Below are 26,383 nucleotides of genomic sequence, written 5' to 3' on the forward strand. Positions count from 1 at the left end.
TGATTAGGATTTTTTTGGAAGACACATGGATAAACAGTGAGACTCTGAGAGGAATGAATGAAGCAGAATGTCTTTTGAATACTGTTTTTTATTCTGTCATATGCAAGTTTTAATAAAAAGACTTTTAAAACACCGAGCCATGGATACCACACAACATATTGGCTTTCATGTATACAGTATAAAATTTGCACTGAAAATTAAACATCTCGCTGCTTAGCCTGCTCTGTGTGTACAGGAAGCTAGAACTAAGGTGTTGACGGTGTCAACAATTCTAGTTATCCAAATGCGATGGTGTAGCTATAATATATTTGAACTGTAAAAAACTTATCCATGCACTCTGACAATGTGATTAAAATATGTAATAACAATATTGTAGATTGTCAAATAAACTAGAACAAGTAGTGAGTGGTGAATACAGTAGCTGAAGTAACAGGTATATAGGGTAAGTACAGCGTTTCAGGTAAAACTATCACAATGCCTGGATTGTCCTGCAAGGAAGTTCTATGTCCAAGGTTCGAGGTTTATGTATTTTAAAAGTTGAAGGGCATGCATTTTCTAGGAAGTAAAACTTGACAGACATCTAAGTGACACTCCAATCCACTGTTTATTCTTGTGTGTCTATAAAAACAGATTGGCATCAGTACGTCTTATGGTTAACCAGAGTGCTTTGATAATTAATTCGGTCTATTCTATCAACACGACAAGTAATTTAGCAGTCCCTTGTATGGTTTATCCAGACACTAAAATGATTGGGTTCTTTTTATCTCCAATGTTATCTACAAAAACGTTTTAAAAATAAAGTAAACGTCATGTATATGAGACTATTCATCCATCCTGTTTTTTGCTGTAGTCCAATGTATCTGGGGAACGCAGATAAGCTTATTTACATTATGAATTTAGGACACGCCCGATATCAATAATGACTGCTGGCGTCATTGTTTTTGCCCGGTGAAGCCATTCGCTGTGGCGACGTGCCAAAACGAAGGCTCAAAAAATCGGTAGTTTTCCACGATTTATTTTATTTTCCTCGGAAGTTTTTTGAACAACTGTCATTCCCGAGACGTTTCAGCATCCCTGTTTCGATTTGTTGTTTTGTTTTCATGTTGTTGTTGTTTGTTTGTTTGTTTGTTTGTTGTTGTTTTTTTGGGGGGGTTTCAAACTTATCAGTCATTGACTGACTAGTCATATTCGTAAGCTTGATTGACCTTTGCCTTCTTACCTCTACTTTTACGTGCATTTTGATTTTGTGTGACTTTTGCTGCGCCGTTTCTCCAATGGAACCGCCTTCAATTTTTTGATTTAACAACGGCTAGTGCTATCGATAAACCTGTGTCACAGAATTGAAAATAATGTGAAGATATTACTGTTTTACCATGTTCCTGCAAGATAGAACATGCCAATGTTGACACTATGCTTTTTAGAGCTTTACTTGTAACAATTTAATCTTAGGCTTTGTAGGCAGTTCATCGAGATAGCCTGTGATAAATAGATGTCGCCGTGCCGAAACGACTTAGAGGCCGACACGAAACGGCTTGCGCTCGGAACTTGAGAGGCCTTCACGACTTGATGCCGAAACATCTAGAAATTTTACCCGGAAATACATGCTAAAATACGTGCTAGAAGGGACCGTGGCCAGTATCATGGCGTTTCCAGCCAGTGGGTTTTTTTCAGGAATTTCCCTGTTTTCACTGAAGCGTCATTATAAATTGATGAAAGACCATCATGCCTTTTATGATAATTGCTTATTGCATCTCTACGTATGTCTTTAAGGTTGCAGTATTTTGCAAGTATATCATAGTTCCCAGCGATATAGTCATTATAGTGCTGGTTTGCTCACGGTGGGAATAAAATTTCAGATCATGCAATTGCAGATTCCGAAACATGAGGTGTCAAGAGGTGAGAACTATAAATTTACAAATAAGTACCAGATATACCTCTATGCTCTATTGTATTTCACATTCAGAACAGGCGTGATCGGCGTTTGCGAAGAATTACAAATCAAATCAGAGTGGGTTGAAATGATTCAAAGTTAAATACATGTAGTTATGAGGTAAAGAAGGCGCTAGGCGATAATGCGTGTTGGTAGACACTAATGAAAGCGTCGCTGCCGTGCCTCGGAGTTGTATAATTAGCCTCGCTTAAGACGTGCGTTAACATGAAGAAAAGGAGTGAAATGGGAATTTCCCTGTTGCAAGTGATTAAAAAGGGGAATCAATGTAGCCGCGGCAAAACTAGAGGTCGAATAACTCCTGTCGAAATGGTCAATGTGTCCAAGTAAAGCTGGCTACCGTCAGCCTTTAGTTACTGGGAAGACTACATATTTACTGGGAGACATTCTGTGTTAAAATTGACCGAGGCTGCTCCGCTATCAATGTTCCTTTATATATGATGGGCATACGACCAGAACTAAAAGAGTGTTATCATAGTAGGCACGTAACCGAAGCGATTCATACTTCCTGTGTTACCCGAGCGTGTTGCTTGACAACGGACAGTGATGACAATTGTACCGTCTGTCAAGTGACGCCACTCGCTAGCAACTTCGACATAGTTAAGTGAACCTGCTCGAAACCCATATAGCATATTTTCTCTCAAGCTTCAGCTCCGTAAACCACAAAAGTGCATGTTAAAGACAACGTAGCTCACGATGTAAGTACTATAGTTGAAAATTGCAACAAATCATCCCCTTGAAACGTGCATTAGGCCGTAGTTGTCGATTCAACGAAAACGCTCTATAACACCGTAAGAGAGCGATTTATGATGTGTAAGTTTCTGCCGGTCACACCCCTAGGAAATTAAGCCGGCTTAATCGACGTGAAGGCGCGTTTACGTTAGCTTATAAAATCGTTAACGCCCGATTACATACAGTTCTTTCACCCCATGTATTTAGAATGAGGATAGATAATGCAAAATAAAATAGTCTTTTTTCTACAAATACTCTTCTTTGAAGTGAATTATTACGTTTCAGAAAATAGCGCCAAAGTTTTAACTTAAATCAATTTTTATCATTAATACCAAAATTAAGTTTTGTTACCCCGAATATACACATAATTCATCCTTCGAGTAAACTATTGCTATCATATAAAACTATTGATTCTCTGATTTCCTTGTTAGTTTAGCTGAAAACTCTGCCTTTGAAAACAGTTGAGTTGGCAACATGCAGCTCCATCTTTAGACAGTATACAATAGTTACTGGTCCACAAGTGTTAACATAGACTGCCTACAAGGTCTTTGCTATATACCAGATAGAACTTTAGTCACATTATCACCATAAACCAGAATTTCCGGCTGCAATGATTAAGTGATAAGTACATGCACCCAACTTTAAAGTATTGAAAGAGAACAGGACGTTTAAATCTGTAAATCATGTACTGTACATTAGTACATACATGTAATAACCAACTCATTCATTTTGTATGACTACAGAATAAGGCTGCATTCACAAACACCTTTCAAGGGGGATTTATGGGGGACTTAAAGGGGAAGTTCACCAAGGATGATTTTTACATGTGTGCTAGCTTTGTGGTCACTTACCCCGAAAAGCTATTTTCGCCATTTATAACTAGCAAGATTTTTTACAAAAATCGATAGAAATAGTACAGGAAGTTGCCCATGTAATTTGAATCATGGGAAAAAGCGCCAAGCTTGGAGCTTGCATAATGTGATATGGAAGGGACCATTTTCCCATGGGTATGGCATTGTCCACTCACCCATGCTTAAACCAGTCTGTGCGTATTTACATAACTTTTGTTTATACTGAGTATCCTTGCATAAACGATGATTCACTTATAATAAACTGTCCACTGTCAGATTTTGTGTTGCTGTTTACTACTGTGTTACTGTGAGTGGACAATGTGGGGGCCATACCGATCAGGAGATGGTCCCTTCCATATCACTTTATGCAAGCTCCAAGCTTGGAGTTTTTTTCCCATGATTCGAATTACATGGGCAACTTCCTGTACTATTTTTATCGTTTTGTCAAACATCTTGCGAGTTATAAATGGTGAAAAGTTTTTCCTGGGTAAATGACCACAGAGTTGCCACATATGTAAAAAATCATCCTTGGTGAACTTCCCCTTTAAGAAAAATTTTAACATGCCAGGGAGGTCTGAAAAAAATGACATTGAATGTAGCAAGACATACAAAATTGAAAAAAATTGATAAAAATTGACATTGCAAAGGGGGACTTGAAAATGTATTGAATATCCGTTCAAATCCTTTACAAATGCCTTTGGCACTTTCATTTTATGCCATTTCCATTTTTGGCATGCTCTTCGGGCACAAGTATACATAATTTATTGATAATCTAAGCAGCCAACTTGGGGAAAGAGATTATCATAAGTTCTACTTACCCACATGCAAATAGAAAGACAGACTAGCAATTCAGCACTGCGTTTGATTCATGGTCGTCTCGAGAAACTATGGCCTTTTCATGATAAAATGAGCTTCACATTTGTTAGACTTTTGAAGACTTTGTTCTTGGTGATAATTGCATGAGCTTATGCAAAATGTTGGACAAGATGGCATCGTGCTGCCCTTTGCATGGAACAAAACTTGCTTCGTGTGCTCCCAGGGCAGAAACAATGCTTCATGCCAATCAAAACATAACATGGCAGCAGTTTCATAAACACATGGATCACAAGCAAGCAGAAATCAGATATTAGGTTGAAAAATCACATTTCAGTTTTTGAAGGGGGGCGAATTTTATCCTTGTGAAATTTCACAACTGAATTCCAGCTGGAAATTGGAGAAAAGTGTTCACAAACTTACATACGCATGTATTGCCTAAGGCTGCCCTGAAAGGCAATTCTTATTGAGAATTACCATCACTTTAGCATTGACAAAATGAACACTAAATTGGGTGCACATTGATTTCTTTTTATTCAAATATATTTAAAATACTCTTGACACAATATTTAAAAATAAAAAGACTATCAAAATGCATAAATTTAATTAACTGCTCCTGTAACATCGAGAGATTTCCACTTTGTGTTGAAAGACAACTTGAAACACAGCAAAAAGTGAGTTGTAGCTTTGTCACTTTGTCAGTATTCATTTAATAAACTATTACAAAGATATCACTTTGGAGTACATATAATGAGTAAAAATCTCATATCAGTCTCCCATCTAATGCAAGATGTGAAGGAGATTAGTATTTTTTATGCAAATGATATTAAAGGGGAAGTTCACCAAGGATGATTTTTACATATGTTGTAGCTCAGTGGTCATTTACCCAGAAAAGCTATTTCACCATTTATAACTCGCCCGATTTTCTACGAAAATGATAAAAATAGTACAGGAAGTTGCCCATGTAATTTGAATCATGGGAAAAAGCCCCAAGCTTGGAGCTTGCATAATGTGATATGGAAGGGACCATCTTCGGATGGGTATGGCCCCCACATTGTCCACTCACAGTAATACAGTAGTAAACAGCAACACAAAATCTGACAGTGGACAGTTATTATAAGTGATTCACCGTTTATGCAAGGATACTCAGTATAAACAAAAGTTATGTAAATACGCACAGCCTGGTTTAAGCATGAGTGAGTGGACAATGCCATACCCATGGGAAAATGGTGCCTTCCATATCACATGATGCAAGCTCCAAGCTTGGCGCTTTTTTCCCATGATTCAAATTACATGGACAACTTCCTGTACTATTTCTATAGGTTTTTGTAAAAATCGTGCAAGTTATAAATGGCGAAAATAGCTTTTCCGGGGTAAGTGACCACAAAGCTAGCATATATGTAAAATCATCCTGGTGAACTTCCCCTTTAATGAGCATTGTTAAAATATTAAAATCTGATAATAATGAGTCATTATCAATGGTGAATATTCATTTACCTCAGATCTTGCACTGTATACAGTCTCCATTCCCTTAACAAACCTTTTTAAATCTGAATCAAAGTATATTTTGGACATCAAATCTTACCACAGATGTTGAAAATGATACTTTGTGAAGTGAAGTGCTCATTTTGTAGACCAGCATTCAAGTATTGTTCAAACGTTTGTAAGACCAATAGGACAAATGAAGATGAATGTAAAATATATGGGAGAGATAAACACCATACTAATTACATCTCCATATCATTATGTAAATTTTCATTAGCTGTACAAAATTGTACAAATTCTGACACTTTTTCAATGACCTTTGCCCTTTAAAATTCTTATGAAAATTGGTGGTTCACTGGTGTTATTTTTCGTGGAAAGATACATTACAGAAAGTATTACCTATATTTGGATTTGTTAGCTAATAAATAACAATGAACAGGAAATTTGCTTAGTTGCTGAAAATGTCACTAGTATGAAAAACAATACCTGCATAATTCCTAAAGATTTCGAAACATGAAAAGCCACAAAACATTCACCAGCAATCTTATTTACCTTGTGATATTTGTCCATACAAGCACTATGAACCAAAGAAGGTACATATTACACTAGCTCAAATATGAAAACACCAACTTAACTTTTTGCTTTTGGACAACACACTTGTAAAGTCCAAAAAATAAAGCGAAAATATTTGTCTGGTAAAAAAACAGTATAATTTTTCAAATTTAAAGCTTGTACATATTTCACAGATATACATGTATTTTTCTGTTCGTCAAACAAGAGTCCAGATTAATGTCTCCGAGATTTTTTCAGTGACTTCATGTGTTGCTTTCCAATGGCAGCAGATGATGATCCATGCTGATCAGTAATGGCTGGTGAAATATCACACTCTGTATTCTCTGGTAAGGTTGGAAGAAAGTCAATGCAGTGTTCATTTGGTACAAACCGATCACACATTTCTCTGAGCTGCTTCATCTTATCTGCACTGATCAGTCTTGGAGTGATGTTCTGAATAGCTGCTCGCTCAAACACTACCTACATATTGATAAAAACAAAATATTTCTTTTAAAAATACAAACTTAGACAAAACATTATGTGCACAATGTCCTACAGATATTGGCAACTGGTTTGATGACACTTTGTGTATTAAAACTATTGAAATATATTACAGTGTTCTCCCCAGGATTTTTTTTTTTGGTAGAGCAGTTGCTAATTTGCATAACAATAGACATAACTGTTATGGTAATGAGTTTCTATTGTTTACCAAAAATTACAGAGCGGTGGCTGCCACTATGCTAATGCTCTGGGGAGATCACTGTAACATGAACAATTATTACTTCTGATCACTTTCCAGCCTACACAAGTCATACCGTGGTTGTCACGTTAGCAAGTTGTGACCTGCTATCATGATAATAAAAGACAGAGCAGTAACACTGATACGACATAACACAATGTACAACTTATGAATCATACACCTATTTGTCGGACGTTTTTCTGTCTAACCCAAGCAGCAAAGGCAATAACAAACCTCGACAAATTAGTTTATGTTTGATATTATTTCAGTTATTTTAGTTTCTTATGAAATATTCACACTTACTGAAAAGGGATCAATCTCTGTACATGGCTATAAAGCATGCATGTTTACATCAATCATTTAAATTTTGATATGTACCAAAAGACCGTATAATGGTAGCGTTCACATGCTATGGCCATGTGTAGAGCGAGAGTTGAATTTATAATATACCTCATGCTCATGCTCTGTTTACAAGAATCAGTCACATGATAGGAAAATAGAATGACTATTTCCCTAGGGAAATAGTCACATCAACTAATACCTTGTCATGTGACCAACGTGAGTTCACAGCAGGTCATGTTGTTGCAGTGTCGTCTGACAAAATGGCAGCTTCTGTCATTGTCATTTCCAACCGCAAGAGAAGTTCTAGTAGAGTTGGTTAGACAAGGCGAGAGGAGTTGGTTAGACAAGGCGAGAGAAATGAGCCGTACACTTTCCAGGGAGTTCATCAACAAATGAACAGATACCAGGCCACAGTCATTGCTAGCCTCAATGATGCCGTCGCCAATGCAATGGATGTCAACTTCGCATGAACTGAATATGGAACTTTTTCAACACTGCAACAGCATAAGCATGAGGTTTATCATAATACACATATTACCTGGCCAATATTTTGGCTAAAGAACCCATTCATTACTCCTTCATGCTCTCGAGTTACCAAAATCACATTCTATTTCCCTTGGCCTACGGCCTCCGGAAATAGCATGTGATTAAGGTAACTCACAAAAATGGGGGCTATAGCCCTCATGACCAGGCAATATATGTTGAGTAAAACTGGTGATTTAGAGTATTTCAATGAGCACACCATACATAATCTATAAAACATCTAAAATGACTCAAATATTGTAATAAGTGAGTGACTTTGTTCCTTTAAAACTGCACTACCTGTAACTTTTGTCTATTTGTTCAATAGTTTTGTTCTGCACCTTCATAAAATTTTCTTGTTCAACTTGCCAAAGTTACAGACAGTGTCTAATAAAGGCAGAGTTACTGTGACATCGTAAGAGAAATTAAGATGCATAAGCTTTGATACCTCTGGTGTGATATCCTGCCATGTGCCACTGTCTAACTCCTCCCTTGCCATGACAACTATTTGGCCATGCTGTCTCTCTCCTCTGATGTCATGGTATGTACCAATACCATGTACAACCACATTTCCATACTTGTCACGCAGGAACTTTCTCCAATCATTAAAATCAGTATCACACAGAATCTATTATTGAAATAAAATAAACAAACAATCTGTTGTCATTAAAATGAAAGAACTTGATGACCTGATACAAGGTGAGTGATATCATTTTATTACAACTCGCGAATAATTCTGAACTTGTGATTGGCTGAGATTGTGCCAAACAGTATAGTGGAAATATTGACATTGAAAGTAATATTGCCTGCTGGGGACTGATTTGAGGAAGTGCGTCATCTTTTCTGCATACAATAAATCATCATGCACCAGTTGTGTGTGTCAGACAATGGCTTCATAATATGTTGAGTTATCGCAAGCTCATTTAGATGCATCTTACAAATTTATAGTAAAGCACACTAGAACAGCTATGAAGACCATTTATTTTGGAATTTAATCAGTATTTGACTTTTGATGCTCTTTGACTTGGAGGTATGGGAGCAGAAAGGAAAAGTAGACCAAAATGGTCAATGTAGTTACTCTGCCATGAATTAAGATTAAGTTGTAATTTGTATATTTGTCAAGTAAGATTAAAATCATTAGTGACCAGGCTTCTCATGGTAGATATGCATGTATGCAGTAATACAGACAAAGTTACCTTAGCTTCACTATATGGTGAAGATATATCTTGCACATCTCTGACGGTGAACATGTCTTGTTTCTTCATTGTTGATGATATGCTGGCAAACACCTAATCTGGCATTGATTTAGAATGTCCAGCTTGCAGGAAACAAATCCGAAGATACTGAAGTGTTTCATGTCTGAAACCAAAAAGTCCATGGGTTAATTGATTATACTGATGATTAAACTTAACTATCTTGAGGTAAAGCTTTAACATGACTGTAAACTTTATCAGCAAGACATTTCCTAATAATTTGTATCCAAGGTAGATTTCATGTACAAGAAAAGTTTGGTGCAATTTCGCAATTGCAATTTACATATTCAGTCTAATGAACAAAACTTCAAGTTTCAAAAAAATATTGGCGTATTTTTTATCATTCAGCAAAACATTCTGTATTTTATTATCCTTTACTTTGTGAGTATGATCACAGTCATCTGCATTATCTAGATTATTAAATGTGGGTGTTTTCGCACAAATGTCATCTAACTTTTTTGTCAATCTCTCCTGTAAAATGAGTTTTACCAATGAACAGTGAATTCAATATGTGTACATGTAACTTACTTGAGCATCATTTCTTTAATCCAAACACAAGCCATGTGTTCTTGTTGGTACTTGGAGCATTGTCCATGAATACCATGACTTTGGAATCCAGGAAGTGTCTAGGTTGTTGATGTGGTGACTTAAAATTGACAGAGTATGACTGCTGTTCTTTGGTCCAAATCTTTCATCAAAGATGTATGTGTAGGCCTTGCCAGAGTTATGCTGGATGACAGCAGCTTCATCTACACACAATTTCATTTTATAGTTGACATGGCTGGTTGGGTGTTAAATGCCACTGTGGAAGTGTGATCACCATTTTGTAATCAAAGCTATAGCAAGCAATATAGTCTGTCTTCATCTCTAACAGCTGAATTTCTTCTTCATGCGTTCCCATTGTCTCTTCACATTCTTGTATTTTCTTTTGGTGATCAAAGGCATGCTGACATGATTTCTTGTAGAAGTGCTGTGCTGCTGATGCTTCTTTTTTGTGTTCTGCCAAATGTTTCTTTAGACTTTCCACAACTAGTTTCACTCTTTCCAGTTCACTGTCTTCCGCACCTCCAGATTCTCTCATTCTTTGTACTGTTGTGGATTTTGTTAAGATTTCTTTACTGACCTCTTTGCAGGTGTTACAATAGTCAGACTTGTGTGGTTGAATTGAATGGCGTGGTCTGTGTTGTGATAACCAGCCCTCTGCTGCTCTGCTGCTCACTGTCTCTCTTCCTAACTGTTGTTGAGTTTGGTTAAATACGCCCACAACAGACTGTATCAGTTTTGTGTTGTAATTATTTTCTGACACTTTGGGGATAGACACACGTGTAAAAACAGGAAGAAAATAATATAACGGTCCACCACTGGCACTGTATTCTGAACGTCCTGTTGGGTAGGTATTTGCATCAACAAATTCAAGGAACTGTTCCTTTACATCGTTTTTGCTATTGTTGGAGACTTTTCCTTCCAGACCATGACGAGCTGCAAATTGCCTCACTTCCACTTCATCATCACTGGAAAGACTAGCCCACCATTCATCCCACTGCAGGGAATTGTCTGGAATGAGGACATATTTTTCCAGTTTCTCGTTTGTCACATGTCTTTTGGTTAACAGTACTACAGGATTCAGGAATTCTTGTCGTTTGATGTCTCTCTGACTGGCCAGCCGCTGACGAGACACATCCAAAACAGCAATGATACACTGCTGGCAAAATAAATAATTACCCGCTGGGTCAAACAGGTTTCCCCGGATCCATCTATTTTCTTCGACAATGTTCCTCCACTGCCTATTCGAACACTTTACAGGTTCCTGATGAGCACTCTGTCGTTTCTTTAACACATTACCCCAGTGTTGGATGGTAAAAAAACTGACAGCTGCCTGTGTTAGAACAGGTTCACATATGGAACACACATCAGAGGTGTGACGCTTACTCTTACGATTATCTGTAAAAGAGAACACAAGGAAAAAAATTAGATATTATTCTGTACCAGTAATCTTATCAATCTGGGGCCATTTATTGAGTTAAAAGTGCCTCAATCCCTGGTCCTGGATGTGTGAACTGCCCATTAACAGTTTGTCATTCTATTGTTTTCCATTTAAATTCATATCGAATAAATATTTTGATTACATAAATCTGACAATTGACTGGGGCTTCAAGTTAATACTGAACAATGCCACCGGTTCAGGAAATTCATGATTTGTATTATTCAAGTGTTAATATATTTTATAGAGTACTACACGAGAAAAAGAGGAAAGGGGAGACGGAGCAAGAATTCAACGTAAAACACCCACATACAAAGGTGATTGTTCAAAACACTGTAACGCGGAAGTAATGCTTGTCCGCGCTTGATAAACATAATCATGCAAAACCTACCACCAAAAGTACAATTTAAGCAAAATTGAATCATGCATAAAACTCTAATAATAAATAAATGCAATTTTGTTCGCAATATATGTGACTCAATAATGAAATAATGGCCAATGCCGTGTGATACCTTGCACAAACTCACTACTCACCATCGAAATCGCAGTCACGTCGGGTCAACTGACGGGTAACCCTTACAAAAATGTCTTTTAGAACGCTTAATAACAAAATGTCTTTTAGGATCTAAAGTAATCTTAAAGGAATATTCTTATAAGAATCTTCAGTTTTTTGGCCCCTTCCTAAAAGAATCTTTAAGGAATATGAAAAGTATTACTAAAAGATTATTTTTGAATCTTAAGGTATTCTTTAAAGAATACTATTTAAATGGCAACAAAATTCTTTAAAGAATACTTATGGCTTTAAAAGTTTTCTTAAAAGACAATAAATAGTATCCTGAAAAAATACTTTAGAATTTTTTAAGTATTCTTTAAGGAATACTATTTACAACCCTGAAAATTTCTTAAAAGAACACTGAATACATTAATGTACTTTTTCTGTAACATTCAAGGACACAAAAGTCATATTTATACATTCAGCTAGTATTTTTATACAAAGAAACTTTATTTCTGAAGTCAAAAAAATGACAAGTTGCTGAGATATACAAAATATTATGCAAAGCTGTATGTAACAATTCAAATTGACTCTTATAGCTGGAACTGCACAAGCATTCTATGCATTGAAATGAAGATCTACCTTTCAGGATGTTTTTGACTTGCTACCACATGCTATAATTGTGTAAAACTGATATCTTGACCTTTGTTAGGGGTGATCAATTCAGTAGATGCTGCATTATCAAGTATCCAAACTGATGACACAAAACATTCAATTTTCAGTACCATGATTTTTTACAATTCAATAGCCAAACAAGGTCTTAGTGACCAGCATAAAAAGAATTCAGGCTTCATGAGGGCAATATGTGAGCAGAAAATTAATTAGATATCCACTTCCTATTTTGTTATGTAACATGGTTGAAACCCTTTGTTTCATAGCTCCTTTGTCTCACCATAAAGGTCTTTCGTTTACCTCAATGGTCTCACTTCAATGTCAATGCATTGTGGATAATTTGTATATACAATCAAACCCCTAACTACATAACTGCCTTGCTTTAAACTGCACTCCTGTTTATGCCATGGTCAACAAGCTACAATTTACACTGTGGCTATACACTGAACAGGCATGTAGACAAAGGAACATTGTGAACCTGACTGTATCTGTAACTTTTCAGTCTTCAAAACCAAAACATTGACATATAATAATCTGTCCTACCTAACCTTGCCATAATGCAGAGAATAAAAGCTGTCAAACACCTGGTTATGTCGCTACACAGTCATTTTTAGAGCTGCAACTGCCTTGTGTCTTTTCAGTGGCGGCCATATTGTTTTGATGATGCCTACCCATAATGCATTGGAGCCCCAAATGCATTCTGGGCTTAAAGAGCATCCTATAGAGGACTTAAAAAGTGTAGAATACAGCTTCATGGCAAAGATGGTGGAGAAACAGGAAAGAACGAATAAATATTAAACTATTTTTTTGTGTGTAGATTAAAAGAGAAGTGTATGTCCACTGACTACTTTCTATACTTTTTTGTAAAGGATAGAAGTTCTGATTTCTTTCTTTAGTATTCCTTAAAGAATACTTTATACCTGTATGAAACATTTCTATAGTAATACTAAATGCATGTATGTGTGACTAGAAATTAGGTGATTATATGAGTTTATATTAAATATCCTTGTCTGGGAGTACGTAACATAATACAACTTTCAAAGAAAAAAATTTGGAATATAAATTTGGGAAAATAAATTAAGAATTCTCAAAAAACAGCTACAAATAAAAAACAATAACATTATATGACAAGAGTTTTATTTTCATGTTACTAAAGAAATGTCCTATAGGAAAATGTTATCCTTTAGTATTACTAAAGGACAGTCTTTTAGGACAATTTTGTCCTAAAGCAGTCCTTTAGGCTGGCTAAAGGTCTTATAGTAATCTTAAAGCAGTACTAAAAGACATTTTTGTAAGGGAAGGTCAGGACGAAGGGTGTAACTCGAACGAGAAACTCCTTGGAAATAGGTACCAACGCGATCAGGGGAGTCACACTCCTCAGGAACATACTCTGGATCTGGACTGGATGTCTGTGACGACGCCAGACTAGTTGAAGGGTCCAGATTTTCCATTTCTGTAGGCAACGAACGTGAACAAGGTCCATTGTGATCGACGCCATATTGAGGTCATGAGTTGAGGTCATTGTACTGACCCGTAAACAAACAACAGGTCAAATCATTCAGGAATCGCAGTGCCGTCAAAACTTCGGGGAAAACCTTGGTTAATTCGGTGTTATAAAGTGCTTAATTATCAGATAGGTTTGCTTTGCTCCCGACATAATCTTTGAGAAGGTCGGGGTTGACAATCCGCCGAACATGATTATGGTCCTCTAGCCTCTCGCCGTAATGCCACCATGTCAATAACGAAACCCATTACTTTTCAATCAGAAGACGGCAGAAAACCTCCCAATGGTGATACAATTCGTTTGTTGAAGAATGTATTAAAAGTTTAATTAACGTTTGAGTAAAAAATCGCGGTCCTTCTGAAAGTTCTGCATAATGACCGCAATAAAATGCGAGCGGCGGGAAATCATAGCGCGTATCCAATCGTACTATGTGGATTTTTCGTTGAAATTAGTAAAAGTTCGATCATAAAACTATTAAAATAAAGCCGAAGTCAAAATTTAGTTACTTACCTGGAATATTCTTCTATGATTCTAGTTGTTTCAGCGGAAATAACGTTGTTTATTGAGCTATGGAAATGGCAGTCCTCGGGTCAGTCACCGATAAAACATTCTAATTTTGCGCGTACTCTGTTCGTGTACGTTATTTGCATAACAATAGTTATCGATTATATCTGATTTCTACTTGCGTGCGACCCACATCCTCCCATAACGAACTTGTAATGATGATAAAACGGACTGTAAACCATTGAGAAAAATCTGACAGTATTGATAAAATACTCTTAAAGGTGGTTCAAACACACTCATTATACGAAACAATGTGCACCTGGTTACGCAAAAGAAAAGATACACTAACTGCATCAATTTACAATAGAAGATATTGGAACAGCGTACTACTGCGAAGTGTGGGAGGTACCATTTGCTTTGGTTCTCTTCAGCTTCTGGTATTTGTGAACATATCCTTTGGTCACATATTGTCTGATATTTTGGACATATGGTTTGCCAATGTCCTCGTTCTTCAACAACTTCTTTTCTGTAATCTCCACAGTCTTCGTTGGCCATATCATAGTTGTGTAGTAGTTCAGGGATATCTTCCCTCCATTTTAGATTATTTTGTAACCAGAGAGTTCTTCATCTGAATGGCATCAACTTGTACTGGAACAATCTGTCTGTTGAAACAAAGGCAGATATTTCACGAGAACGATCTGTCAGAGGGACTTGCCAAAATCCCTTCAGTAGATTAAATTTCGTAACATATTTGGCTTTTCCAACTCGATCGATGAAATCATCAATCCTCGGGATTGGGAAAGTGTCTGGGAAGTGTTTGTTAGAGCGTTCACTTTCCTATAGTCCATGAACATACGATAATTATTATCTGATTTTGGCTTGACTATGCATGGCGAACATCGGTTACTTTTACTGGGTTCAATAAAGTATTATCCAGCAATTATTTGACTTCTTCCTTGAGATAATTTGCTTTCATTGGATTCAGTCTGTATGGATGTTGTTTCACAGGCTTGCTGTCGAAAACATCAACGTTGTGATAGATGTCTTCGTTGGAATATCTTGGAACAGGTGTTTGTATTCTTGGATCAGTTCTTTGACCTGTTGCTGTTGTGAAGGCTGGAGGTGTGCCAACTTTGTTGACTCAAGATTCTACTGGGTTTCTGAATTCTGAAGTTTGACCAAGCCAAGCTTTGGATTTAGAGTATTTTCACTCTAGTCAGTTTCAGTATCACTATCTTCACAATGTTTAGAACTGACTGCACTGACAGGTTGTGCTACAGTAGGATTATTCCTATCCAAATATTGCATAAACATATTTATATGGCATAACTGTTTTTTGTTTTTGCATGTCAGGTGTTATTTTATGTAATTTAAATAGCTCAAATTCTTATCGATTAGATATGGCCCAAAGTAGCAAGCATGTAGTGCTTTGTCAAGAAACGGAAGAAGAACAAAAAATTTTTGCCATGGTTTGAACTTCCGTTTTGAGGTGTTTTCATTGCATTTGGTATGGTGGCCCAAAACTACCTGTTCTCCGCATTCAAAGTCTGCGTCGCAATCAAATGTTTTTCTCTCACATATGTCTCTGCATTCAAAGTCTGCGTCGCAATCAAATGTTTTTCTCACATATGTCTCTGCATTCAAAGTCTGCGTCGCAATCAATTGTTTTTCTCTCACATATGTCTCCGCATTCAAAGTCTGCGTCGCAATCAAATGTTTTTCTCTCACATAAGCTTATGTCTCCGCATTCAAAGTCTGCGTCGCAATCAATTGTTTTTCTCTCACATATGTCTCCGCATTCAAAGTCTGCGTCGCAATCAAATGTTTTTCTCTCACATATGTCTCCGCATTCAAAGTCTGCGTCGCAATCAAATGTTTTTCTCTCACATATGTCTCCGCATTCAAAGTCTGCGTCGCATTCAATTGTTTTTCTCTCACATATGTCTCCGCATTCAAAGTCTGCGTCGCAATCAAATGTTTTTCTCTCACATAAGCTTATGTCTCCGCATTCAAAGTCTGCGTCGCAATCAAATGTTTTTCTCTCACATATGTCTCCGCATTCAAAGTCTGCGTCGCAATCAAATGTTTTCTCTCACATATGTCTCCGCATTCCAAGTCTGCGTCGCATTCAATTGTTTTTCTCTCACATATGTCTCCGAGGTATGCCTCAGTGTACGTTATTCCGCGAAGCATAATTTCTATCGAACAGCGCTATTGACAACGACGAACATTGTATCAAGTTATTTTCAATAGATTATCGATCGAAAATTTGTTTGGACGGCGCTCGTGTGTTGAGGTCACGTCATAAACATTTCCACAATAACCCATATATTGACTTATACACTTAAATATCAACATTGAAGGTATCCGTTGGTTTCCTGTACTGAAATTAAATCGACGACAATTTTTTTAGTTTTGGTGATACTTTTACGTACGTTTCGGCACATTTTGGCGCACCTCGGCGTAGTTTGGCGCCATTGTGAACGGGGGGGGGGGGTGACTACACGCGAGTGAGCGAGACAACAATGTATCAATTTCGGACAAAAGGATATCGATCGATAACGTTCACTGCACGATTACAGTGGAGACTCTACGCCCGTTCGCCTCTGTTCTGTGTTATTCTTGCAGTTTACTGGGATTTTCATAGTTAATATTCGCCAAAATTTGGTATAAATTACAACAACCTGACTCCATTTTGTACGGTATATACGTCCCGAAATGGGGCGCCTTTGGGCCTAGCACTACGTGGAGTGCGCGTTCGGAGAGTCAATTTCACCTCCCGCGTCATGTTGAAAATTTCGCCGTATTTCCTTGCTGCACATCTAAATATTAATGAAAGAGCAACAGGTCCTATTTCCCGTATATGCTGCCCTTACAATTATAATATTTTGGGAAGAATTTCACAAGGAATTCCAAAATACGTAAGCGATAAGAGACATATGCAAAATCAAGTAAAAACACAGTCAACAGCAAAACGATCTTCAACTCGTCATTTCATAAAAAAAGAGGGAAACTAAAAAAAATAAAACCATAGAGTTTTAGTTACCCTTCATGATATGTGTCATACCAAATATTATAAAAAATAACAGCGAAATGAAAAAGTTAAACCAACGGTTTTTTTCAGATGTATTTTTCATTTTACGATGTGTCTACTCTGCTCGATTTCCCATAGAAAACAATTGCGTTTAAGTACTGAACAGACCGTACAACTATCGCTCGTTCAAATTTCTCAATTCTGAACCAATTATAGTGAAAAGTGGCACGGTGTTTCCTTGATATATATACAAAATTGCTGTCGTTTTAGTTTTTTGAATTTCTCGACGAAACTTGTTTTAGTTGCATTTTATTTTTCCGATCGCTGAATTTTTGCTCCTGCCCTCAATAAAATGGCGATCTTACAGCGTTTGCATATGCAGAATCAGGGTCTAATATTGACCCATTTTAATCGGTTAGCGTCTCTTAAATTATACAGACCAAATACCAGTCAGGTTGTTGTAATTTATACAAATTTTGGCGAATATTAACTATGAAAATCCCAGTAAACTGCAAGAATAACACAGAACAGAGGCGAACGGGCGTAGAGTCTCCACTGTAATCGTGCAGTGAACGTTATCGATCGATATCCTTTTGTCCGAAATTGATACATTGTTGTCTCGCTCACTCGCGTGTAGTCCCCCCCCCCCCCCGTTCACAATGGCGCCAAACTACGCCGAGGTGCGCCAAAATGTGCCGAAACGTACGTAAAAGTATCACCAAAACTAAAAAATTGTCGTCGATTTAATTTCAGTACAGGAAACCAACGGATACCTTCAATGTTGATATTTAAGTGTATAAGTCAATATATGGGTTATGTGGAAATGTTTATGACGTGACCTCAACACACGAGCGCCCGGCCCGTCCAAACAAATTTTCGATCGATAATCTATTGAAAATAACTTGATACAATGTTCGTCGTTGTCAATACGCGTCTGAGAGCGCTGTTCGATAGAAATTATGCTTCGCGGAATAACGTACACTGAGGCATACCTCGGAGACATATGTGAGAGAAAAACAATTGAATGCGACGCAGACTTGGAATGCGGAGACATATGTGAGAGAAAAACATTTGATTGCGACGCAGACTTTGAATGCGGAGACATATGTGAGAGAAAAACATTTGATTGCGACGCAGACTTTGAATGCGGAGACATAAGCTTATGTGAGAGAAAAAACATTTGATTGCGACGCAGACTTTGAATGCGGAGACATATGTGAGAGAAAAACAATTGATTGCGACGCAGACTTTGAATGCGGAGACATAAGTATGTGAGAGAAAAACATTTGATTGCGACGCAGACTTTGAATGCGGAGACATATGTGAGAGAAAAACAATTGATTGCGACGCAGACTTTGAATGCGGAGACATATGTGAGAGAAAAAACATTTGATTGCGACGCAGACTTTGAATGCAGAGACATATGTGAGAGAAAGACATTTGATTGCGACGCAGACTTGAATGCGGAGAACAGTAGTTTTGGGCCACCGTAATTTGGTGTTCATCGACTGCTGAGATGACTCAAGGTTTTCTCTGGCTAATTCACACGCCTTAGAGAGTTTTGTACGCAAATCTGAAACATATTGTAAAATATTCAGACAATCATTCACGACTGTACGCTTGGAGAAGAAAGGTTGGAGTAGAGAAACAACTAACCCCTAAACATCTTTAGCATTTTCAGAACCTGGCACTAGAGGGCGCTTTTTAAGAATCAATGCATTGGTCAGAGTTGCTTTTTGCAGGCAGTTTGCTTTGGGATATATAACTACAATTTGGGGGGGATTAGGTTGCCAGGACGATTCTATTATTTTGAAGGGGTGAAAGGGATTAAATATGAATAATGGAAATTTTATAAGCATATATAAGTATGGATATACTTTGCACCAAAATCATATGATTTTTTTCAGAGTTTGTTACTTCAATACACATTACTAACTTTTTTAGTTAAAAGGTACAACAGAAGTCATGTTATAAAGTTACATATTTCTGTAGTGTAAATGTGATAAAAAGACAGTCCTTTTAAAAAACATTACACAATACATATACAACACTTGAACCATCATAACCAACTCTGTCAAAATTTTTTCCAGTGGAAGTAAATTTCAATTGTTAATGCATTACAAGGTTTCATCAGACCGATTTGATTCATTTTTGCAAAAAATTAACTCATAATAGAATCATTTTACAATCAAGAGTATCACATATCAGTCTTTGTTTTCCAGATAACACAACTGATTTGGTATGACAGAATTGAGGTTATAGATGACCAAGTAGTACAGACAGGAAAGAAAAAAAAGATACTTGACCATTTAATGCAGTTCAATTTGTTATTAAAATCATTTATCAAATTTTGACATGACATGATACTCATCTTATTTACAATTACATTTTGATTTACTTTTCTGGATGTGACCACAGATGTTGGTCCTTCACTATGTAGTGTAATCTTTGAAGCTCGTTAGGAATACCACAGAATTTTTCCCCTGACGTTCAACTTGTGATGTATCGCTTCAATCCCATTCTCCTCAAAGAACCCCAAACCCCTCTTACATCGTGCGACTTGTGACATTACATGGTATTCCAAAATGTGTAATTTTGGAAAGACAGGTGCTGTTGGGAAATTGGATCTATAATACTCTAATAAGCCTTTGATCTTTATCCCTGAAAAAGAAAGAGAAGATAGTATATCCAGTGAGAGTCTAACATACACCTAATGGACTGATACATGCACAATAAAAAAAAGAAAAACCTGAGGAAATATAATAACTTACTTTTCCCAACAAAAGTGGAACTGCATGCTTCCTAACACATTGAAGAAAAACTTAATAAGTATTAGTTCAAACAAAATAACAAATATTATGTGAATGATGTGTCAGTGTGTATTTTTGACACAGTATGTCTTGACTGCTTTACTGTTATGTTACTTAATGAAAATATATAAAAATATACTGTGGCAAAAATAGGTCAATAACCATACAAACATATTCAGGCATTTTAAAAAAATATAAAAATACTGGTTGTAAAATACAATTTTAAAACTTGCCTTTCATAAGGGATAATTTGTTGCAGACTATTTTTACAACGCATGCCTATAAATTATTTTAATATATAATCACCAAGGATTTTAATCTCATCATCTGTGAGTTGCCGTGACACTGAATATAGGTTATGACAACCCGCAAACAATGACAGCAGAGGCTCATACAGGTCTCTCACATCTTCTGCATCTTTCTTCAAGTCAGGACACATGTGTTGTATACACTTTCCTATGCTATTTCGTAACAGCTGTTTATTCTTTTCTTGTAATCAAACATGATATTAACTTCCCACGATATTCACCTGCATTTAACTTACAGAACTGAATGCTGGGCTGCAATACTATAAAAGCATTAACATTCACTGGGACTTGATTTCGCTATTCTGATGTTTGGGACACATTCACTGCTTGTTACATTCACGGATTTGGATGTGAAACAATGAGCTCTATTGTATTTAATAGTTGCACGGTTTTAATTTAGCCAATTTTATCCATGGGCGAAAATAGAGAAATTAAATCCCAGTGAAACACAAATGCTTTCACAGTACAGTAATTGATAATAAAACACACAATAAGCATAGCCTGTTCAAGAAGTCTATTCTTGCTATGGAGGTACCACAAAATTTGCTCAAATTATAAAAAGGAAATGATTCTCATCTATGAAACATATTGTAGTAAATTTTATCACACTTCAGACACACCTCAAACAGACCATTCCTTTTTGTTGCTTTGCACAGAAAAAACTCATGCAAATGATTTAGAGAAATAATAATGTTTGAAAAGCCAATAGTTTAGCTTGCTTTGTATCACTATCAATACTTAGCTACTCAATACAGCTGGATAAACGCATGCACATCATGTTGTTTTGATAGACCCTGGAAGTCTTGATTCTGAGTAACTTTTAGTGAATACTGGTGAAGTAAAAAAAAAGACAAATTAATTGTAACTGAGGTTAGTGTGAAAAAAATACTGATAATGTCTTCAGCAAACATGACATCAGAATAATGATAATCAACAAACCATCAGAATGATACACTTCCTGTAAACTGATGAACACAAAGGAAGATAACTTAGTTTTAACAACAACAACAACAGCAACAACAACAACTGATTGAAAGCTGACTTGTATGAACCTGACAACACTTGTCAACATGATTCCCTACGAAAGACTTTCCATGATATTGCTGTCGGCAAACATGAATTTTATTCAATGTCTTGTCTAGTTCTCTGACAGTGTGTCTAGCTTTTATGGGTAAATTCTTCCTCAAGTTTGCAGCCTCTGCTTTCTGAATTTGATACAAATATGATAGATTATTAAATTCTACACAGTGAAATTGGTCTAAGCTGAAGTATTCTGAACAAAAGTCCTGAAACACTGTTAAAAAATAGTTCCCAGAATCAAATACAAATAAAAACATGTTGTCTAGTTGCTGTTCACCACACTTTAGACTGTTTTCACTGAATTTTGAAATGGCCTGTGAAGGAATGTTTCTATTAATTACTTATGTAAGCAAACATATTGAGAAAGACTGATGATTTAAGAAATAGCTATGAAACCTTGGAATCTGCAAGCTCCAGTAGCTGTTGTTTGTCCTTCTCCAAAGAGTGCAGCATGGAAAGAGGGACATCATCATCATCTGAATCATCTGAGTCGTTAACACTAACAGAGCATACACTCTGTATCTCTTGTTCTTTTACTTTGGCTTTCTCTTCAATACTTTCTGCCTCTGCTTCAAGCTTTTGAGAATCCTACAGTATGTAGAGTGAAATTTCAAAAAGTATCCATCCATCCATCCATTCATCCATCCACCATCATCCATCCATCCATCATCAAGTTAAATTGTTTAACTTCACATTAATCTTTAGAAGACACCAGTATGATTGATATCAAAGAGAAACACAACTACTTGGAAAGTGTATACATAGTTTTTGGAAATGGAAAAAAATCACTGAATGCCATTAATTACATTCCTTGATGTTAATGCAGAATTAGTGCATTGGTTTTGAATGGGTAATACCAAGGAATGTAGTGGGCCAGTGAACATATCATATGGACTATTTGTCAAAGTTACTAGTTGTGGATATCAAACCATGTAATAAACATATCATTGTGTATATGTGAGTCTATGGGCTTCTGTGAAAGGAGACAGATTTGCCCTCTCATGTAGGCAATGACTTCCTGAACTCAGGCCACAAACTCATGTATACAGGTAATATTAAGGAGGGATGCATTGCTACCTATGGAGAGAAGTAAGGACATATTAACTACTCATAGATACAATTAGTTACCTGGAGCATTTTAATGTATGGCTTGGCTATACAATTATGGTACAGTGATGCTGTAGATTTCTGCTTCCAGCTTGTACATAGTCACTATGATCTTTCTTGATTTGGTCTAAGGTCCTTGGTTGTACATCTTGTTCTTCAGGTGGCAATAAAGCTGTACTCTTGGTGGTCAAACACCATAAACAGAAATACTTTCCTACAAAAATAAAGGTGCTTTAGTGAATTATGTCATTTCCTGAAATGTAATGTTTTTCTACATTATTGTGTTAAGAATCAGTGTCTTAGTAAGTTTTGAAATGTAATTATGCATATGTCTTACCAGATGCACCTGACAAACCATACATCATGGTGAGATAAGGCATAGTCTCCAGCTAGACTGAGCACTATTTGTTTGCCCCTATAAACATGATAGAAAGAATACAGGTGAAAATATGAATGCATTTGCACATAAAAATAAAGAAACAGTATTTCATTCAGTGTTCTTGTAAGCCAATATGACACACCATCAACCAAAGTTCATCTATGGTGACTAAAGGTCATAGCCCTATTACATGTAAACCTATAGGACAACTCAAAGAAATGCATACAATTCTTAGAGACACACTTGTAGTAAACATCATTGCATGGGTACATCATATCTGCAAACAGAAATGAAATTATGTCAACTTACTTCCACACATAACCATCTAGTGCATTAACCTGGTCTCCATTGATTCTGTAGGCTAATCTTGTGTTTGTATCAGAGTCACCAGCACAGAAAATGTTCCACACAACAGTGTTATCCACTGAGTTGGGGTGAGCCACGTTACACACCTGAAATACTGACTTCATGGTTCCTCCCCCTTTATCCCCACCAAATTTTACCAGTATTTGATCTTGTGGCAAGGCTGGATAGAACACTAGTTTGTCTAGTCTGAAAACAACATACTTGTTAGCAAGAACAAAATTCAATTTCTCTTTCCTTGAGATAAAAAGATTATTCTCAATTAACAGAAATAAAAATAGAAATATTTGATAAATAAGAACAACAACAGTATATACGGATAGTTTTCAATCGGATTCGAACCCATAACATACGGCATCAGTCGCCTAGCTGAGAGGCCAGAGACAGAACCAGTCGGCTAAATCTCCACTCCCAAAAAAGAGTGGGTTCAATAGCCGGCTATGTGTTACATTTTTCTGACTGAGACCGCTCAACACGTTGTAGAGTTCATGAAGCACTCACGCACGCATGCTCACTATCATACATCGCACATACACACTACATCGAAGCGAAGAAACGAATTTCATCGCTTTAACTGGGCGAACGATAACCTCGGGGACAATTCTGTCCACCAGCAGTGTTACCAACCCAGGATAGAAAATACGGATAGTTTTCAATCGGATTCGAACCCACAACATACAGCATCAGTCGCCTAGCTGAGAGGCCAGAGACAGAACCAGTCGGCTAAATCTCCACTCCCAAAAAAGAGTGGTTCAATAGCCGGCTAAGTTGTTACATTTTTCTGACTGAGACCGCTCAACACGTTGTAGAGTTCGTGAAGCACTCACGCACGCATGCTCACTATCATACATCGCACATACACACTACATCGAAGCGAAGAAAACGAATTTCATCGCTTTAACTGGGCGAACGATAACCTCGGGGACAATTCTGTCCACCAGCAGTGTTACCAACCCAGGATAGAAAATACGGATAGTTTTCAATCGGATTCGAACCCACAACATACAGCATCAGTCGCCTAGCTGAGAGGCCAGAGACAGAACCAGTCGGCTAAATCTCCACTCCCGAAAAGCATCATCATCAGGTGAAGAAGAGGTCTTATCATGCAAGGAAAGTGTAACTTTTATACTTGTGGGGAAATCAAAGGATACATTGAATTACAATGATGGCCTTTGAACAAACTATGCCATGCAGCCTTTTAACCATAAATTACCTTTCAAGATGGTTGAGTCTATCTAGGACAGCAGCAGCAACATCATCAATAGCAACACAAGGAGCTAGCCTAATCTCTGAACAGTGTTTGCCATCAGGGCCCTTGACTGCAAAATGAAATGGTAAATTCTGTGCTACCAAGTTGTACTGCCTTCCCTTTGCTTTCTCTCTATCCTTGGCTTCACTCTGCAGCCTGATTTTCCATTCTTTGAACCATCTGTGAAATAAATATAGCTGTTATATCCAGTCAATTAGGGAACATGAGTTGAGCAACAATGTTCCTATAAAAACTGGAGATAAAAACTTGAAATCAGTTTCAGTTGTCCTGTTAAAAAATAAAGATAAATGGTTAGTCTGCACTTGAAAAAGTACCTCCTCAATTTTCTTAAACTGCTCCAAGACAAACCAATTTCAGTTTTCAGACAGAGACCAGCATCCTCTGGAATTTCAGGTAGGTATGGCGCCAACACAGATTTTCTCTTTTCCTTTCCAAAGACTTCAGCTCTGCTTGCAACTGTGGTGCCACCATGGTGCTGGAGCCAACTACTTGGGAACGTGTCTTGTTCATTATATGTGCCCTCAGTTGCAGTGTTTTCTGTGACACCTCAGTGTTGTCTTTTCTAGGAGCCCTTATAGTCTTCATGTGAAAGGGCTAAAAAGGAAATGAAATAAATAGATTAATTTTTGTTATTATCATTACGTGCAACTTGTGACCATATTGTCAAATAAAAGAGCAAAGAGAAGTCAATAAAATATACATCACAATAACTCACTCTAAAACAGCATTATGTAATTATTTAAGAAAATATACTCAACAAAATACACTAAATAAGTCAAAATAAATTCATCAACTTAATAATTGTATACTCTGTGTTCACTGATTCAAACTGAGTCTTTTTCACAAAAAATATATTAAAAAAACAATTTACATTAACTCACCTGGCCTTTTGTTTTGAACCTGATTAAATCCTCTCTGTTTTCATTGCTTAACTGTATCTTTCGTTTCACAACTTTGGTTGCAAGGTCTTCAAATCCTGGCACGTGTTCTATCTCTTCATGATCAAGCAGAACACCAACTGCCTGGACTGGTGTAACAGGTTTTTGCCGTGAAGTTGGTAGTGTGGATACAGTGGGGGAACTGACAAGTGAAGCCTCCATGTTTGCTGGCAAAGCATAGTTATGTTCGACAAGAACCGGCGGGGGGATATCTCCATATGTACATGAAACCACATGAACTGCCAGGTTGTTCAAAGTGCAGACTTCTCTGCAACCTTTCCAGTGAAAATCACAAGTTAATTGTAATTCACCCATGATGTTATTTAGGGTTACTGGAACTTTTGTGACAGACATTTCTGTGACTTCAACTCTGCAGAGAGGACAAGATTTTGATGTCCTAAGCCATTCCTTCAAACAACCTGAGCAGAACAAGTGGTTTCCCTCACACACACTGCATGAAAACCCAATAATTCAGATAAATTCACTAAATGAGTTGCCTGTATTATAGTATAATACACGTGAATTCACATGAATCCACATGAATACAGGCTTGCTGAATACAAAAATGGATTCATGACTGTATTCATCTGTATATGCACTCTCCAGCTAAAATACAGGCAATAATCCATGTTAATACAGTAAGTATTATAGGGTTTTTATGCAGTGACAGCAATTGTACTGACTCACTCAATACCTCCTTACA

General features: G+C 37.0%; 2 protein-coding genes across 2 annotated transcripts; both read right to left on the reverse strand.

The window, feature by feature from the left end:
- Positions 1-6,262: 6,262 nt before the first annotated feature.
- Positions 6,263-9,341, reverse strand: LOC139126475 (uncharacterized). The gene is made up of 3 exons (XM_070692533.1): positions 9,181-9,341; positions 8,433-8,612; positions 6,263-6,861 (listed from the first exon to the last, which is right to left on the reverse strand). The coding sequence occupies exons 1-3, from the start codon at positions 9,247-9,249 to the stop codon at positions 6,616-6,618; spliced, it is 495 nt and encodes a 164-aa protein (XP_070548634.1). The 5' UTR covers positions 9,250-9,341; the 3' UTR covers positions 6,263-6,615.
- Positions 9,342-24,612: 15,271 nt separating this feature from the next.
- LOC139126448 (uncharacterized) lies at positions 24,613-26,115 on the reverse strand. Its single transcript, XM_070692502.1, has 2 exons — positions 25,624-26,115; positions 24,613-25,336 (listed from the first exon to the last, which is right to left on the reverse strand). Exons 1-2 carry the CDS (start codon positions 26,032-26,034, stop codon positions 25,103-25,105), a joined length of 645 nt encoding a protein of 214 aa, XP_070548603.1. The 5' UTR covers positions 26,035-26,115; the 3' UTR covers positions 24,613-25,102.
- Positions 26,116-26,383: the final 268 nt, after the last annotated feature.

Source organism: Ptychodera flava, assembly GCF_041260155.1.
Source record: "Ptychodera flava strain L36383 chromosome 3 unlocalized genomic scaffold, AS_Pfla_20210202 Scaffold_27__1_contigs__length_13241970_pilon, whole genome shotgun sequence".
Classification (NCBI taxonomy): domain Eukaryota; kingdom Metazoa; phylum Hemichordata; class Enteropneusta; family Ptychoderidae; genus Ptychodera; species Ptychodera flava.